At 52.8% G+C, this 17,076-nt stretch overlaps 5 protein-coding genes across 5 annotated transcripts; 2 read left to right on the forward strand and 3 right to left on the reverse strand.

The window, feature by feature from the left end:
- On the reverse strand, positions 1-1,356 carry EsH8_VIII_000471 (mitochondrial carrier domain-containing protein; the record flags this gene model as incomplete). Its single annotated transcript, XM_083269513.1, has 1 exon — positions 1-1,356. The coding sequence occupies one exon, from the start codon at positions 1,354-1,356 to the stop codon at positions 1-3; it is 1,356 nt and encodes a 451-aa protein (XP_083129281.1).
- A 901-nt stretch (positions 1,357-2,257) lies between these two features.
- On the reverse strand, positions 2,258-2,647 carry EsH8_VIII_000472 (uncharacterized protein; the record flags this gene model as incomplete). Its single annotated transcript, XM_083269514.1, has 4 exons — positions 2,258-2,297; positions 2,352-2,392; positions 2,445-2,498; positions 2,552-2,647. The coding sequence occupies 4 exons, from the start codon at positions 2,645-2,647 to the stop codon at positions 2,258-2,260; spliced, it is 231 nt and encodes a 76-aa protein (XP_083129282.1).
- A 1,541-nt stretch (positions 2,648-4,188) lies between these two features.
- Positions 4,189-5,840, forward strand: EsH8_VIII_000473 (uncharacterized protein; the record flags this gene model as incomplete). The annotated part of the gene is made up of 3 exons (XM_083269515.1): positions 4,189-4,218; positions 4,277-4,686; positions 4,760-5,840. 3 exons carry the CDS (start codon positions 4,189-4,191, stop codon positions 5,838-5,840), a joined length of 1,521 nt encoding a protein of 506 aa, XP_083129283.1.
- Positions 5,841-9,349: 3,509 nt separating this feature from the next.
- EsH8_VIII_000474 (major facilitator superfamily-domain-containing protein) lies at positions 9,350-11,679 on the forward strand (the record flags this gene model as incomplete). Its single annotated transcript, XM_083269516.1, has 5 exons — positions 9,350-10,110; positions 10,240-10,522; positions 10,623-10,647; positions 10,730-10,916; positions 11,046-11,679. The coding sequence occupies 5 exons, from the start codon at positions 9,350-9,352 to the stop codon at positions 11,677-11,679; spliced, it is 1,890 nt and encodes a 629-aa protein (XP_083129284.1).
- A 185-nt stretch (positions 11,680-11,864) lies between these two features.
- EsH8_VIII_000475 (pre-mRNA splicing factor component-domain-containing protein) lies at positions 11,865-14,258 on the reverse strand (the record flags this gene model as incomplete). The annotated part of the gene is made up of 2 exons (XM_083269517.1): positions 11,865-12,197; positions 12,255-14,258. The coding sequence occupies 2 exons, from the start codon at positions 14,256-14,258 to the stop codon at positions 11,865-11,867; spliced, it is 2,337 nt and encodes a 778-aa protein (XP_083129285.1).
- Between the last annotated feature and the right edge of the window lie 2,818 nt (positions 14,259-17,076).

Here is a 17,076-nt window from a genome sequence, read left to right on the forward strand (position 1 = left end):
CTAGTTTAACAGGATATCGTACCCGTCCCCTTCGATGCGAACCTCTTCGCTGCCCAGACCATACTTGCGTCGAACCAACTCAAAAATAATCAATCCGGCACTCGTGCTGGGAACCTGACGGATTGTGTTCCACCAGAAACCGCGCCACAGCCACCGCCTTATGCCCAGTCCTTCCTTTGCAGCCTCGCCACAACATTCCGTCCATGTCTCTTTGTAAGCTCGGTAGTAAGCCCTAAACATCCTCCATCCATCTCTTGGTTGGTTTAGGTTTGCACCTCTGAGTTCTTTGAACTTGGCTGCTTTGGCGTCCAGTCCTTCAAGACGATCCCAGTGCTCGACTTGCACGTGCGTCAAAGGATGAAGGACAATCTGTTGAGCAAACGAGGCGCTCAGCCCTCCGAGTAGGAGAAAGAGGGGTTCGATGGCGTAATGAGGCCGGATGATCAGGGGTTGGTTTGTATCTTGATGAGACGTGTCCTTGTTTAACGGCCGTTTTTGAGCGAGGAAGTCGACAATATGCTCTTCCAGTCCACCATAATACCAGGAGACGAAACGGTAGTACCCCTGGGCTTTCACGTACTCGAATACGCTGAAGAATATTGCAGCGCCGAAACTGTCCTTCATAAGGGACAGGCCCCATCCCGCGAAGATGCCGCGCAAACCGATCGCCCTCAGCTTCTCAGCGCTGAAAGCCCACATGCTTCTCGGTTTCCCGCCTTCGCTAGTAATAAGATCGCTATGATCATACCTTGCCTGGATTGCGTCTAAAGGGGCTGCGACAAAACTCTGAAGGCTTCCGGCGAGCAGGCCTGCAGTGAACGTTTGTGTGGGATGCGGCGGCGGGTAAACTGTCTTTCTCGCCTGTGCGCTTTCCTCATGCAAGGTGCCGAGGATTTGAAGGTAGCTGGTGTATAATACAGCTCCAACACCTACATTTGCAATGAGTGGCGGTAGTACTTGGTTCGGCAGCACACTCCATCCATGCTGCTGCACCGCGGAGGTAAGCACACCGGGCGTGGTGCCTCGCAGATAGAACCATGCCTGGTTAAATGTTGCCGTTAGCCTGGACGAAGGCTCTTTCGCAGCAGCCTGGGCGAGTAGCTGGATCTGGGCTTGGTGCACGCTGCGCGCATAGGCGAGGTAGTCGACGCGGGTACGGAAGAAGGCCTTGACCGGGGCACGAAAGTAGAAAGCGATGGCCTGGGCACTCAAGGCGCGCACGCCGGCGGCCGACGCGGCGGTCGCCGCGTTACTGCGCGGATTCTTGTCCGGCAGTTGTGCATCTGGCGGAAGAACGGGTAGTACGCCTGTGTATGGGTCGTAGGGTATGGTGTCGTCATCGCGACGCCGCGTCATTGTTTGCTGCTTCTCATCGTCCCATTGCCGGCGAAGAAGTCCTTTCGGGTGAGATGCAAAGCAGTAAAACTTGGCGATGGTCGGGGCCGCGGGTAACTGTCCCGCTGACTAAGCAAATGACGTAGCTTGTCCGGATTGGTCGACTTATGCAATGCTCCATAATTAACTCCATACTTTATGTATCCGTAGGTACTAGATCGAAGCTCAGCATTTAGGGGGACTACAGGATTAGGTAGTCTCGTAGCCTTGAGAGGATTTTGTTTGTTAATAAACTCTCTAAAATAACTCCTAAAATTATGGATTCTTTTAAGGCTATTTTGAACGTTTACAAGCTTGGATGAAAAGTCTATCTTCGGTGCCTAGTGCTAGGGTGCCATAGTGTACACAGATACGGGTACTAAGCTATTGAGACCCGTTCCCATAATTCACCTCTCGGCCGCTTCCTAACAATGTTCATATGGGATCAAGGCATATGATTGGGTATTTTGTCACACTTATAGCATCTATTATCTGTACACGAGCGGTTCCATTCCTTTTCATGTAAATCATGTTGCCTAGTTCGCCTGTCCACTCAATGTTTGGTATGAACGTCGCGCGAACCATTATTGGCGAAGATTCAAACACTACATCGAATCAAGTTTTTGGTCTGTCGTTGAAGTCTTGTCATAATCCCTGGTATATGCAGAACTGCGAATAGATATGGAAATCGACCCAGAAATAAGTAGGCTCATGGAGTGAGCCTGGAGAATGTGACATCTATCATTCTATATTATGTACCTCCCGGTAATAATATGTACAAGAAGTAGAATTGGGCATTAACTGTCACATATGTCGCCAGTTTCTCATTCGGAAAGCTATGAATTTTTAAAGCCAGCATGATGGACACGGCACAGACTGACTTCTACCAGCAGTAGCAGTCGCACTTGTTATCCGAGGCCCGCCTACACCCCACATATTAGCGATTGATGGAACACTGTTGGAATATGACCACTTACCAGTAGCCGGCATAACCATGGCGGTCATTCTCATCCATGCACTGCGCCGAGTTAGCCCTGTCGGCATAAATAGCGATGATTTCATGAACTTACTTGGCCACATGATTGACCGCACAACCAATTATCATCACCGTTGCAGTTGCTCTTCTGAACACATCATTAGCTAATCAGCACCAGGCACAAAACGTAGGTTGACATACCCCCCACGAGTTAGGAGGATCTTGGCAGATAACCCTGGCGAGGGAAGCAGAAGCCAAACTGCTGCAGAAGACGACGAGAAGAGCGGCTGCCTTCATCTTTCAGAATTATGGGTTGAAGTGTTCCGGGATACTTGATAACGACTGGAGAGCGATGCTTCGTAGCAAAATCCGTCGTTGGGTGGCCCGGAAATCAAGAGGAATAAATACAGCAGCTCTGAGCAGCTTGGAATAGCCAACATTGGCTGACAATATACGTGCGACTAGTCCGTGCTGACCCGCTTGATTCAGGTACTATGATAGTTAAATAGAGTGCTAGTCTGTGCACGAACTCTATTCTGAAGCACCTCCTGTTTATCTAAGTGCTCAGTGCTGCGGTTGAGGACTTGGTTAGTCCATATAACCGGGCAGTTTTGCCTCATTATGTTGTTCATGGCAAGTAGTATAAATTTCGACCATGGAATTCTCGGCAATTCAATTTTGCTTCCGTACAAAATCAATGCTTCCAAAGGCAACAATATGGAATCATCGTGTTTTGGCATGACTCGTGGAAATAAAATGAATTCGCCTCCTTGTCATCAGCCTTTCCGGTAGACGGACTACTCCGGTAGATCCGAACACCCAACCCAGCAGGCTGTTGATGCCAAGCTCATCAGTGGTCTGATGGCATTGATAACTGAGAGGCTCTATCTGTACTTCCCAAGTTATCCGCTGATCTTCAATCACCGCTTGGGCCCATAAGTAATACGGATTTACCGTTGGCACAATTTCCGGTCGTTAGCTACAGCCCGCGCAGCAAGCCCCATCTCTGCCACCATTCCATGACGGAAGATATTGATGGACTCGGTCTAGGCACCGGAACTGCCCGTACAAACATAACTCTACGGCTGCAATCTTGAGTTCGCAACGATTAAAAGAGCCTCTTAGAAAGGCTTGCAGAAATCTTATGAAATTTGGCAAAAGTACTGCGCCCACACGGTCGATGAGCAGGATGAGTCGAGTTCGGAGAGTGGGGGTTGTCGGGTCGGGGAGCTATCCGCGAAGCTGCGGTTTCCATCGTCACAACCTTCAATATACACAGAAAGTGTATCATATGTTTTCAATCTTGATTGTTTCAATGTTCTTCATTGTGCCATTGAAATGCAAATATTTATCCAGCATGTATTTTGGCCTAGTTGAAGAATGCACGCTGGCATTAGCACCAGTATCTGTAGTCTTCAGTTGAAGAGTAAGAATGTTTGGCGGAAAAGCGCAAGCCCATCTTCCAAAGAAGTTGCACTCTTTCGTTTTCTAGGTCTTCGTGCTCAAGTGACAGGCAGTATGACTTCAGGCTCATATCCAGCGTGTGCATTCGCACTCTAGACCGTGACCATTGTCATACATGCCTTTCCGGACAAGCCAATAAGAAATGGTTTCCGCCTCGCTAAAAATCGCTTCTGACGGTGAGGCCAAACAGTATTGACAGGCTTCCTTGGATCGATCAGCTGACCCACCTTCTAGGCTGCCAAAGCCCATGATCCACTAAAGTTAGTGATCCAACTGTTGCCTATACGCATGAAATCCAGCAAGGAACCTCACCGTCAGCCCCAAAGCATTAGCTAACCGCCCTCAACTTTCTTGTCAATCATTTCCAAGAAAACATGGAGCTTCCTTCGGAAATCGTTGACCAGGTACGTTCAGTCCATCGCAACATCTCGACGCTGTTTACTGATCCTATGACCGGGTAAGATTGCCGCCAAATATGTTGTGCAAGAGACGCTGGAAGAGATCCAGCACATGCGTTCCTTGTACGAGTGGGAGGGCTTTACTGCTCTCTCCGCTCGTCATGCCGCAATTGACAGAGTGTGTAGAGGCAGCCACAAGACTTACGAGACCGCATTCTCTCGATCATGCTTATACGATATCGAAAGTTTATTGAATCTGCGATTGATATCACGTCAATGGAATTTCGCCGTGTCCAGGCTGCTCCATAAACATTTGTGGTGGAATATTCACTTCGACAATAAACAGACTTTTGAACGAGCCGTGGAATGTTGCGACGGTCAGGATGGCGGCCCAAGCAGATTGATCAGGAACCTGAATATTGACGCCATGGACGACCTCAGAACCTTTGACCGGATGTACTCCTACGATAATGCGTAAGATTAAGGACCCAACTCCCCCTGACTCAAGATGTCACCCAAGACAATTGTCTACTCACAATGCATGCAGACTTTCTGGCCTAGGCGTTGATGATGATGACATCATTCTGAACACATACGTTGATCAAGTTAGGCCGGTTGATATATATTCAACCCGGACGAATTACGAGCTGCACTATGACAAAAACGAGGAGCACACCCTGCTACGCCATCTCTTTGACCAACTCACGAGCATTGAGGGGTTTAGCGTTACCTTCCCGAGTGCCGGGAGTAACCACGATTTCAAAGCTCAGTGCTACGACATGCAGGGTGTGGAAGAGGCCATGGCTACCATTCTGTATGGCTTGAGAAGTCCAGCATTCCAAAACCTGATGAATCTCAGCCTCGTAGTTCCCAGTACGTGGCATGTCGGTCATTTGGCCAACGGCCTGTCACAGGATACCCGAGACCGTCTGAAGAAGTTGCGGCTGGTTATTATGGACGAAACCGGTCCGAGCGGAAGCCCAGAATATACTAGAACGGAAGAAGAGAACGGCGATGGCACCGCCACGAGTATACTGGGTTCTGGACATGCTCCGAGCAACGTACAGGTTGCCCACCCCAATCGAGAGCATCAGGGCGCTCTCTGGGCTTTCGTATCGTCGTGCCGGAACCTCGAATCGCTCGCCATCGAAGCGACGCATTATCTCGAGTTGGATAGGCTCGAGTGGAATCCGACCCCAGGCCACAGGGGCTTGCGAGACGTCTCGCTCCATCGAGTCTACACGAATGTTTCATCAATTCTGAAGCTATTGTCGATCGTTCCGAAATCAAAGATACCCCCGGCGGCTCGACGTGTGAATCTGGACGATGTCAAAATCTACGAGGGTGGTGGGAACTGGGAAGACGTGTTCATTCGTCTGCGGACGAGGTGCCCAGATCTTGAACTCTTCCGCGCAGACCAACTCACCTACTTCAGTGACCACCCCCGCTTTGAACACAACAATAGGCCATGGGAGAACCACGACGATGTTTGGACAGAATACGGCGCCGAAGACAATCATGACAAGAAGTATATACGCATGCTTAATAAGGAGTTAATCGAAAAGGCAGGAGGACCGGAACAGTATCCTGTCTCTATATATGAGTACGAGTCTGAAGATGAGCAGTAGAATCTTTAGGTAGCCGGTTAGTATTCTTCTATGCAATCCTGTATGCATCAGAAGTAGGATGTCGTTGATTTAACGATTACACGAGCGTAGAGAGGCTATTTCTCGAATGCGGGAACAAAGTTTAGGCTACATATAATAAGCAGCATTCAAAGTCTACCAGTATTCTAAAATATCAGACTAACATGGAATCGTCGAAGCAAGATATTTAGGGTTAAAGTTGACTAAACCTTAGTTCCTACACCTTGTATTCAGGAACCCAGAGAAGTCCAAAAGCTTATTGTTCTCACTTGTTGGTTAGTGGAATATTGAGGGCGTGAGGTTTGTTGATTCCATTACTGGCACTGCATTTGGTATAGGAAACAACCATGAATACTCTGTGTCTTCTGTTCTTCCAATGACCCTCCTGCCTCTCCTGGTGCTGGTCAAATCTACTACTTATTACAAGGGAAAGAACAGCTAACTTTGCATGGGCAGGCACGGTTGTGCATACTCTCACGGAAGTGGCCTGCAATGCCTACGGCGGTGTTGATGCAGCCACCCTAGCTAGTCCTGTCCCAATACAATATTAACAGATAATGATACTGACTTTACAAGAGGTGTCTTGAATGAAAATTGGTACTAGTAGGCATTTTTGAAAAAATTGAACAGGTTATGAGCGAGCCCTCAATTTGCTTTTTGGCTAAATAGTTTCTTAATATTCAATCTTCACTTTGTAGTTAACTCCCTCTGCTGCTAAGGTTTTGATGAATAGTCAGCTTGCCATGCCCCCCTCCACCCTTTTACCATATCTGTAGAGATTGAATATTGTCGTGGAGCTTCTTACTGTCGGTGAGATATATGCTATAATAATAACATGCAATTTAATTCGACTTGGAGAAGCGTGGAAGCGTCTGCCACACGGTCGTACATACACTCTGCTCCCTCGAGAATAGCAAGGCGTTACGAGTTCATGAGTCCTGATATCGCCTCCAACAGCATTTCTGGCATACTCATATATTGTCATCTTAATGACCATGGACTCAGAGTTGACTGAGGTTGTCTGACGGCATTTGGGCGGACTTAACTAAGGCGACTAAACAACGGTGATTCGGCTTGGTTTCACTAGAATCTATAAAATAGCATCAATCAGTCATATAACTGTACATGAGACCGGAATGAAGCATAATGTAAATGGTGTCTGTGGAGATACTCTGCTTCAATGATGGATGAACCAATTTATCGAAAGTAGCATCAAGTATTGATTGATGAATGACGTTCCACTAACGATGAATATACAGCCCTTAAGAAGTAATTTGAGAACATTAAGCCTTCAACCTGCACCCAACCCAACTTTCCTGTTAATAATGAGACGGGTAGAAAGTACCAGATTATCACCAACCACTTTAAAGATTGCACCGCCATCCTCTACGTTCCTGTAACGTGGTATGACCAGTGAACCGTAAGCTGGCTTCTTATGAAATGGTTCGGACGTCACGTATTCAGGCTTTGATTTCCTGAAGAGAACTACTACCTCCCTTGCATCTGCCGTGATAATCAAGGTATAATCATAAGTTCACACCCCAGTACAAGACGCGCTATCTTGACCTTCCGAGTTTAGCTAAATACCTCCATTACTTATATACATGATCTTTAAAATACTTCTATATCGCCTTCGCAGTTTGGCCAAACTCCCCCTCCTCTATGTGTAACATTATGCACGGCAGGGTAAGCATGTGTGTTCCGGATGACACGGCTATGCGTACTGAAGGAAGGAATGGCGCAACCATTACAGTTGGTTTAAATCCAGTCATATGCCACATGTTCTCTTAGACTATCTTTTACTGGTCGTATGTAATATTCTTCGGACGCAAGGTTGACTGGCTACATAGCCGATAGCAGTGGGTTGTCAAAGCCGCTTCAAGCCGGCCACACATTTTTGCATTGCGCACCACCCCATTCAATTATACAGCGCGCGAATTATTCCACCAAATCCAGGTTGTTCCGAAAGAAATGTACTGAAAGTAGTGACCTCCGACGAGATTCGAGACCCGTCCAACAGACCGGCTTCGGCTTGTCGCTCGGCTTCGGCTTCGGGGTTGCCAAGCCATCGCCCCCAAGAATCGAGGGCAGGACTGAATGCGAAGATAGAGTTACTTGTAGGGGATTTCATACTATTAGCACCTAGTTCTGATGTAACACTGGCATTGTCTTCCCTCGGCAGTTTCTTAGTTCGGTTATGCTTAGAGTCTTGGTTTCGTTGCACAATGTAATTTATACAGTTTCAACATTGTCATCCAAAAACTTCACAATTACAAGATAGTGCGGGACAGATAACTTTCGAGGACATTGTTACAGCTAACTGTAAGTGTCAGTATAGCTGTCAGACAATAGCGGTGATTGCACAGTCTTGATATGAAGACCCCCCACAGATATCATCACTGCGCCCAATACAACCACAAAACCAACATCAGAAAACAGTGCTTTCTATGAACAGCAGGTTTTAACAGCGTCCTTGTTTTTCCTGCCGTCAAACAATCCATGTTCATTAAGGAGAGTCATTGCAGTTGCCCAGGGTTAGGATCAACTCCCACGCCCGGGAAACGGAACGGATCCCGGAACCAAAGTCAAGATTGACCGCTCCCCCGCGCCTTCCAGTGGGCGCATGGACCAACGCGTTCGGCCCACCGCCACAACGACTGGGCTCTGCAGCGGGAGCGGAGCTGGGGAAGTGGGATGTTTTACCCGGACTCAAGCCGAGAGCTGGCTCACACGCCGTCCACGGCGCTGCTGCCGCCTTTGCATATCCGCTATTGCGTGATTGGGGCCGTCGTAAAAATTTTGAGACGGCGTAATCAAGACTTTCAAAGACCGCGGCCTTCGCTTATGACGAGTCTTGTCACCCACGTACCGCGCCCGTAGGGTGGTATGGTATGCATATGGGCGCCGGTGCTGCCTGGGCTGGGGGGGTCACCAGACCCGTATCCGCGTCTTGCCAGGCAGGCCGGGCCGCGACCGGCCGGGGAGAGAGAGGAAGAGACGCAGCTTTACCGCGGTGGCTGGGGCTGGGACGGACCATGTATTTTATGCATTGTAAATCCCTGGAACAAGGAACAGTAAACCGGCCGGCCGTCGACTCAAAGGGAAAAAAAAGTAGGCTCGATGGAACCCGCCGCCGAACCAGGGTCGACCAGAAAAAGGCGCGCGTCCGTCTGAATGCAGACTCTTTTCCCCCATTACCATCAACTTGACTCATGGCATTTGTTTGGCCCATGTCATCGACCTTTGATTCCCTTTGAGAAGAAAGGTTTTGAGTTCAAGTGTTAGAAGGACCAATTGAGACCTGCAGACCCGATTTGGGTGCCAGCATTTGCATCACAAGTAACCTTTGCGGTTTTACGAGTCTAAGCCGTTCCTTTGCGTAAGCTTTCTCGATCCCCCCGGCCTCATACTCCAGCACCGTCGAAAACTGATTCATGGCAAAGCTTTCCGCCCAGAAGCCGTCCCGTCGTGAATACCACTCCAATTAGACAATGGCGCCCCCGGCGTCGTCGTCAAACGGCCGCGGCCAACCGTCAAGAACGGACGAGCGCACGCCCTTGCTGTCGTCGGATGAACCCTCAACCCCTCTTTCTATCACATCGCCAGGCGAGAGCGAAGACACCATCCCACCCAACGAGTTTGACCTCCTCCTCTCCAGATCCCTCCCCACATCAGGCCCGTTCCTCGAGCCCGAGTCAAGCGTGAATCCCCTCCTCCGCGGACCCCGGCGTTACAGCACCGCCTCCAAGAGCCGCCGGCCCTCACTCGCGAGCGCTTCCGACCGCGAGCCCGGGGCCGTCGCCGCCGAGTCCGACGACGACGATGACGCCGCCTCCGTAAGCAGCGCCGCCTCGACGCCCTTCCTCAACGGCATCTCCCGCTCGCGCTTCTGGTTTATCTTCGCCGAGATCCTGCTGACCTACTTCATCGCCTGCTTCGACGGCACCATCATGGCGTCCTCGCACCCGGTCATCACCTCCTACTTCCACGCCTCCCACAGCGCGTCCTGGCTGTCCACGGCGTTTCTGCTGACCTCGTCCGCCTTCCAGCCCTTGCTGGGGAGACTGTCCGACAGCATTGGGCGCAAGCCGCCGTATGTCGCCACGATGGTCATCTTCGCGTTTGCGACGCTGTGGTGTTCGCTTGCGGGGAGCATGACGAGCTTCATTCTCGCGAGAGCGGCATGCGGCCTTGGCGCGGGCGGGATGATGACGATGGGCAGTATTATTGTCAGCGATTTGGTACCGATTGAGTGAGTCGTCTTTGCCCCCCCCCCTTTTTTTTGTTTTTGCCGTGTAACCACTGGCATCTCCTGAAGTTCCATGCAGACGAGGGCAAGCGGTTCCTAGGTGACGGCGAGAAGCTGACAATGGTGGTCCAGAAACCGCGGCGCGTACCAATCCTACATCAACATGATTTACGGCGTCGGCTCCGCCCTCGGCGCGGCCCTGGGCGGCGCCATGGCCGACCACCTCGGCTGGCGATGGGAGTTCGGCATCCAGGTCCCTCCCCTGGTCCTCTGCTGCATCATCGCCATCATCGCCGTCCCCGGCGACCTCGGCCTGACGGGCAAGCGGGAAACCTTTGTCGAGGCCCTCAAGGCGTTCGACTTCAAGGGCTCGCTGCTCCTGACGACCGCCATCACCTTTTTCGTTCTCGGCCTTGTAAGTTTTCTCCCCCACTCCCTGCTCGGCGGGCGGGACACGTCGTGTCCGCGCAACCACCGGGTTTGGTCCAAGATCTAACAATTCCCGACTTTTGTAGAGCCTGGGAGGAAACATTCTGCCGTGTAAGTCAACACCCGACGTGCTTGGGAGACCGTCCAACTCCCCCACTCCCTTCTCGGGATCGGTAAACTAACTAGAGCCCAGGGTCGCACCCGATTGTCGTCGCATCCCTCGTCATCTTCGGCGTCTGCTTCCCCCTCTTCCTCTGGGTCGAGTCCTACGTCTCCCGCCCCATCATGCCTCTCTATCTCGTCCGCCAATCCCCGCGTGCGAACCTCATCTTCTCAAACTTCCTGGCGGCTCTCCTCAGCAACGCAATCCTCTTCAACATGTAAGTCTCGTAAATCTCCCGCTGGACTTGATTGACAACTTCTCTCCTTTTTCAAATTTTTTTTTTTCAATTTCTACAAAACCGCCGGCGCATCTACGACCCCGTTTCTTCTAACACTTTGACAAACAGCCCCCTCTTCTTCCAGGCCGTCCTCCTAACAACGGCGACCTCCTCCGGCCTCCGCCTCGTCCTCCCCTCCATCGTCTCCTCCTTCTTCGGCGCCGCGACGGGGTTCCTCATCACCTACACCCGCCGCCTGAAGTGGCCCGTCGTCACCGGCGCCGTCGGCCTCTTCGTCGGCACCGTCGCCCTGGCCGCGATGCGCCGCGGCTGGCCCTCGTGGGTCTACCTCCTCTGCCTCGTGCCCTCCTCCATCGGCCAGGGCTTCCAGTTCCCCGGCTCCTTCATGGCCGTGCTGGTGGCGAGCGAGCAGCGCGAGCAGGCCGTCGTCACGAGCACCCTCATCCTCTGGCGCTCGCTGGGCATGGTGCTCGGCGTCGCGAGCAGCAGCCTGGTCGTGCAGAACGCCCTGGTCGGGTACCTCGACGAGTATGTCCAGGGGCCGGACAAGGACGAGGTGATCCGCAAGGTTAGGGAGAGCGTCGAGTCGGTCGTCAAGCTGCCCGAGATGTACCGCGAGCAGGTCGTCATGAGCTACGAGGCGGCGCTGCGGGTCACCTTCGTGTGCTGCACCGTGATAGCATTTGTGTCGGTCTGCCTGCTGGTTCCGATCAAGCTGCCCAGACTGGGTTCGCGAAAGTAAATCCGGACAAGGCTTGGTATTGAATGCCCTTGGTGCGGTGAGTAAAACAAAACAAGGCTGTTGGGTTCTCGTATATAGCGTCAAGTATTGCATCAGCGAAGCATCTTGGGATCAGATCATACAACTTCAATTTGCCATGCCCGGCATCGTAGCCTCCTTTTCCCGCCCATGATAGTATACACTCCCTAGTAGTGACCATTTACCCCGTTGGCCCGCAGCGCATTAAGTTCGTCCTTTGTCTTCCGGTATAGCTCCTGCGCCTCGCGTTCTCTCGTGCTGACAAATCCAACTTCGTCTCTCAACGCGCCCAGCCGTCGCTGGATCGCAACCTCTTCCGAGATGGCGAGCGTTTTGAACCCGCTCAGGGCGTTGTTTGCCTTTTCCAGCGCTTCGGCGGCCGCGCCAATCTTATCTTTCAGCATCTTCTGTCGCTTCTGGTATCCACCCAGATGCAGTCCCAGTTTCTTCTCCAGCTTGATGCCCTGCTCGGCGGTGGTTGCAATGGAATCTTGAACGGCCTGTGACAATGTTAGCAATTTTGTTCCAAAAGACAGGGTTCGGGAGCTGCATCATACATCGAATGAGTCCTTCATGGCGGTCTCCTCTTCCTCTTCATCGTCGCCATAGCATCCCAAGCCGAGGAGCAAGGAGTTCTTGCTTCGACCCTCAAAGGATGCTTGGATCTCAGCTGCGGGAGGCTTTGGTTTCGTCTCTGACAGGATCTGGAGGCGTGCCTCGGCTAGATCATCATCGCTGATGGTTTCCAGGTAAGGAGCAATTCCGCTGACTGTTGAGCCGGGTAAAGGGTATTTGATTGCATCGTTGGCGACCAGAGCAGCGGCCTCCCTAGCGATGAGTGAGTGAGGATCGTCCTGGGCATTGCCGGCCTTTGAAAGTATGGCGGACACGTCCACTTTAATGGGCCGGGGCAGGTTTTTCTGCATGACTTGTGTCCGCCGTTGCCTCTCCAGAGCTTCCTGTGCCGCTCTGAACTCGCGTTCCCGACGGTCCCTCTCGCCGGCATCTTCCATCAACAAGTCTTCGTTTGCGGCAGCCTCCCTTTGGTCTTCGGGAAGCTCAAGCTCCCACTCGGTATCCTTGGGCTTGGGCAAAGATGCCAGGCCTTGCTTAAGTTGACCACGTAGCGCCAACTCCCGCATCTTAATATCACGAGGCGTCGATGATACCAGGGACTGGCCGTCCTCGGAGTTCAAGGCGAAGCTGTCTCGGGGTGTTCTCATCGGGGTCTGTCCGACACGCGCGGGTGTTTGTCCAACACCATTCGCATGCATAGGAGTTGCCAGGGGGTTCGGCGTTGCGACGACATGCTTGCGAGGGGCAACGCCGTCGAATCCAGTCGATTCGGATCCTTCGTGCAAAGGCGTGTTTTCGCCACCCAGTAGAGATGATTGTGTGTTTGTCAGAGCCCTAATGTTCCGGATCTCGTTGGCAATATGGTCTTCTTGCGCTGGAGCCCGCGGTGTTCGGATAGGGGCGTTGCTATTAAGGGTCGAGTATTCGCTGACTAAACCACGCGTCGCATCGTTGTCGCTCTCGCGGGCCATCATGCTCGCTCTCTCGCCCATCATGCCCATCTTGACGATCTCCTCCAGCTCGCCCTCGCTCACCTGAGGAGCTGGCAGGTTCAGCGCTCTTCTCTTGCTGCTCTGCTCAGCCTCTCGGATCTTTTGCATCTGGCCAGCCTTGACAGCGGCCTGGAATGACGCAGATGGCGCATCCTTCTCCTTCTTCCTTCTCTTGTTCTCCCCGTCATCGTCGCCATCGCCCTTGCGCTTGCTTGCGAGTTGTTGTTTTCTCGGATCGAATGCCTCGCGCTGGTGCTCGTTGCGAACTTGCTCTTCCGCGGTGTCGTAGAAACCCGGCGCTGCCTTCTTTTCGAACGGAATATCGGCATTGTAGTCCATCTGGCCCTTCTTGCGAGTGACGACCTTAATGTTGATGCCGGCCGTCTTAAGCTCGCGCCGCTTCTGCAGCGCGGCCAAACGGCGCGATTCCTCTTGCTGACGTTCTCTCGCCTTTCTCTTCGCCTTCTTTCCTTGCGTATTTGCCAGACGCGCTCGAGCCTCGCTCAACATCTCCTTTTCGTCTTCGTCGAGGTCGATCGTGTCGGGCCGAGCAGGCTTGCTTTCCGGGTCTGGGTCGACCTCGCCGGGGCGTAATCTCCTGACATCGTCGGCGCTGGGCGCTTGCGTCTCGCCACCTTCGGGGCCGGTGAGACCAAACTGGCTGGATTCTCTCGCCTCGGCCTCGTCGAGGAGCTTCTGGTATCGTTCGAGGCATTGGTTTGCGGTTCGGCCGACTGCGGGTGCGATGGTGCGCCATTGCGTCGGCATGAGCTTGGCAAGGTGCAGAAGCTTTTCATCCTCCTCTTTGCTCCATTCGGTCTTTTTGATGCTCGGGTCCAGCCACTCGCTCCATCTTGCCTTGCATTGCTTGGGGGTCTTGCGCGCGAGCAGCGACGAAACACGCGCCCACTGGTTCAAGCCGTACTTGGACACGGAGGCCTTGAGGATTTCATCCTCAATGTTGGTCCAAACACCTCCCTTGACGACACCCATTTTGGCAGAGCTCGATGATGAAGTCGGGTGAAGTGTGGGTTGTGGTTGTCGAGGGTCCCCGTCGCGAAGGGCGTTGCGCGGATGAAATTATTATGCGAGGCCAAGACCAATCGTCAAGGATTTAGGCGCACAAGGCTGAGAGCGGTATGGCTTAGTCATCGGGAGGAAGGTGCTTTGATTGGCTCTGCACTGGAGCTTGGAATGCAGCTGACCGAGCCACACCGAGGCCACCTTGATGGTGGTCAGGAAAGCGAGCATCGGCACCCGCAGGTATGAGGACTACGGCTCGAGTACTGACCTATCCTTGAGGGCGTTAATTTCCGATCGTTAATTTCGATCAGAAAATTAATATAGCTCTTGTTTGAGCCCACTGAATTCATTGTTTAAGAAGCTAGTCACAAGTTGGACGGAAGAAAAATTCAAGCACTATTTTCTCAGCGTCGAATTCCGTTCGGTCTTTCTCTCATAGACGATGGATATGTCATAAAAATACGGAATACAAGGATGACTGGATTTTTTCGTTCATTCAATGTTTCTGGACCGCACACGTTTTGCAGTTTTGGGTAGCTTGGAACCTCTTCGTGAGGCTGGCTGCCTTGCTCAAGCGGTCCAACGTGAAGACTGATTGAAGTCTACTATGATGATAAGTAGTGGAGGGGTGCGCTGCGCTTGGCCGTAATTAGCGACTACACTATCACAGGAGCAGCCGCATTCCAAAAGTCAACTCTTCAACCCCTCATTTCGCTGCCGAGGTATCGTAGCAGCGTGCACACGTCCAAATTGTTCAGCAATGGAGAAGTTCCCCTGCATGTTGCCAACACTCTGACCAGTCCTTTATCGGCCGATTGGTGACGAGCTCTGAGCATTTGCTTTGCAATATGGCGTGGACTCGGGTCACTGCAGCGAGGTGGAGTTCACAAAAGTGAGCGACTCATGCTTTCGTCCCCGATCGACGTTGGGCGCGGACACATTGGAACGTGGCGGATAGGCAGAGCACGACACGTTGTCGCTGCACACAACACCGTTCGCACAACACCACCCAGCAATTAGAGTGCAAGGGGTCCATCAGACAGCGCACCCATACGGGGAGCCAGGGAATATGCCGTCGAATGATGGCAGATAGATTGCAGGGTTGCGGAGGAGACAATCGGTCTCCGGCCAGTTGGCTCTCGGATTGTCTTCTGACGAGCCGACGAGTCGGAACCCGGAAAACGAAAACGGCGGCCATCAGACGAAACTGGTCGATAGCATGCCCAGCCAAGCAAATGAGACCGAAGTTGAAAAGATGATATCCGTACAGGGCAAGCCTTCAACCCGCAGCGTGGTCTCCCAGGAGAGCGGTTCCGCGGAACCGGCCCGCTGTCGGTGCTGAAACATGCCGACCCCCGAGCCTTGTCGACGCCGTGTTCGATGCTTTGCTGGGCTTTTGCCATTTTGGGGTTCAGAGTTTGTGTTGGCGTCAAGGCGTCGTGGGAAAGGGGAGAGTGGCAGTGTGTTCTAGGATGGCAGTCGCTCGCTGGAGCCACTACGTGGCACTCTCAGAGTCCATGGTTCCCCCGAAACCCTGATGCTGAACTCCGGCAGCCATTACGAGCGGAGCGGACCTTGGGCTGGGCTGGAGATTCGAACGCGATGTTTGCAGTGTTGGGCTAGTGGATGTAGAGCAACCGCGCGCGCGCGCACGCGGGGGTTAGGTACCGGTAGTAGCTCAAGCTTAGAAATCGCCTCCAGATTCGGTTGCAGCGTGATTGGTTTGCCGGCTTCCCCCCCCCTTCCAGCAACGGGCGGCCCTGACAGATCTGGATTGTGGCTGGACGAGGGTGTGGCCGGTGTGCCCCCCCTTATCGCCCATCTCTGCGAAACTGCGTCATGGATATGCCTGGCACACGACAACTCATGCGTCGTCTGTCCCACGAGATTGGTTCACACACACACGCGCGGGGACGCCCTTAAGTCCGGCAGGGCACGCGGAAGCGTTGCTCGTCAACCCGCAGCAGGGAGAGTCCGGTCGTCTCGTCTTGTCCTCGTCACTCACTCACTCACTCCCTGTTTTCTTTTTTTCCCTTTTTCGCTTTTATTTATTTTTACGTGGATTTACGTATTTGTAGGCAAATCACTACCGTACCTGCCTCATCCCTTGGGTCTCCCCACCCCATCCAACGCGACGCACATACACCCACGGCCATCTATGACCGAAATATGATGGACCGCCCATCTCAATGCTGCCCTTCACGCCGTCCAATGCTTCTCAGCCGAAACATGTTTAGGCCGTTACGGACGCCGGACAGCGGTGCTGCTGTCGTCAACTCCCCCACGCCGCTCCAATAGGAACCGGTGGCGCGGGCAGCTCTGACCTTCCGCTTTCTGCTGTGAAAGTCATGATCCTTGTCCCAAGGGGCTATCCTATTCCATCCCATCCCATTCCATTCCTATCCTAGGTCATCCCACTATGTGTCCCACACCCTGTCTCGGTAGCCCGGGCCCTTGGCTCGAGTTCATCAGCGTCCACCGCTGTCCCACACCCGCCTTATCTCTTGGTGTGGGTAGCGCCCCCCGGTCCTCCACGACGTAGCTCGGATTTCTATTTCTTTTCCCATTCCCACCCTCGTTGCGCCGGTCGAGAGCCCTTGGCCGTGTATCATCCCCTCTGCCTCCCCGCTCTGTTCCTCTTTCGGCCGTCGCTCCAAGAGAGGCGTCTTACGGCTGTGTGCATCCGATACAATCCAACAGGAATGGAATCGTGGCAGTGTCGCTTCGTCCATCTTACCGCGCCCACCCCCAACGGTGCAGCTTCAGAGACAACATAGCTCCAACGCTC

The sequence above is a fragment of the Colletotrichum jinshuiense genome, chromosome 8 (genome assembly GCF_051148585.1).
Source record: "Colletotrichum jinshuiense chromosome 8, complete sequence".
Taxonomy (NCBI): Eukaryota; Fungi; Ascomycota; class Sordariomycetes; order Glomerellales; family Glomerellaceae; genus Colletotrichum; species Colletotrichum jinshuiense.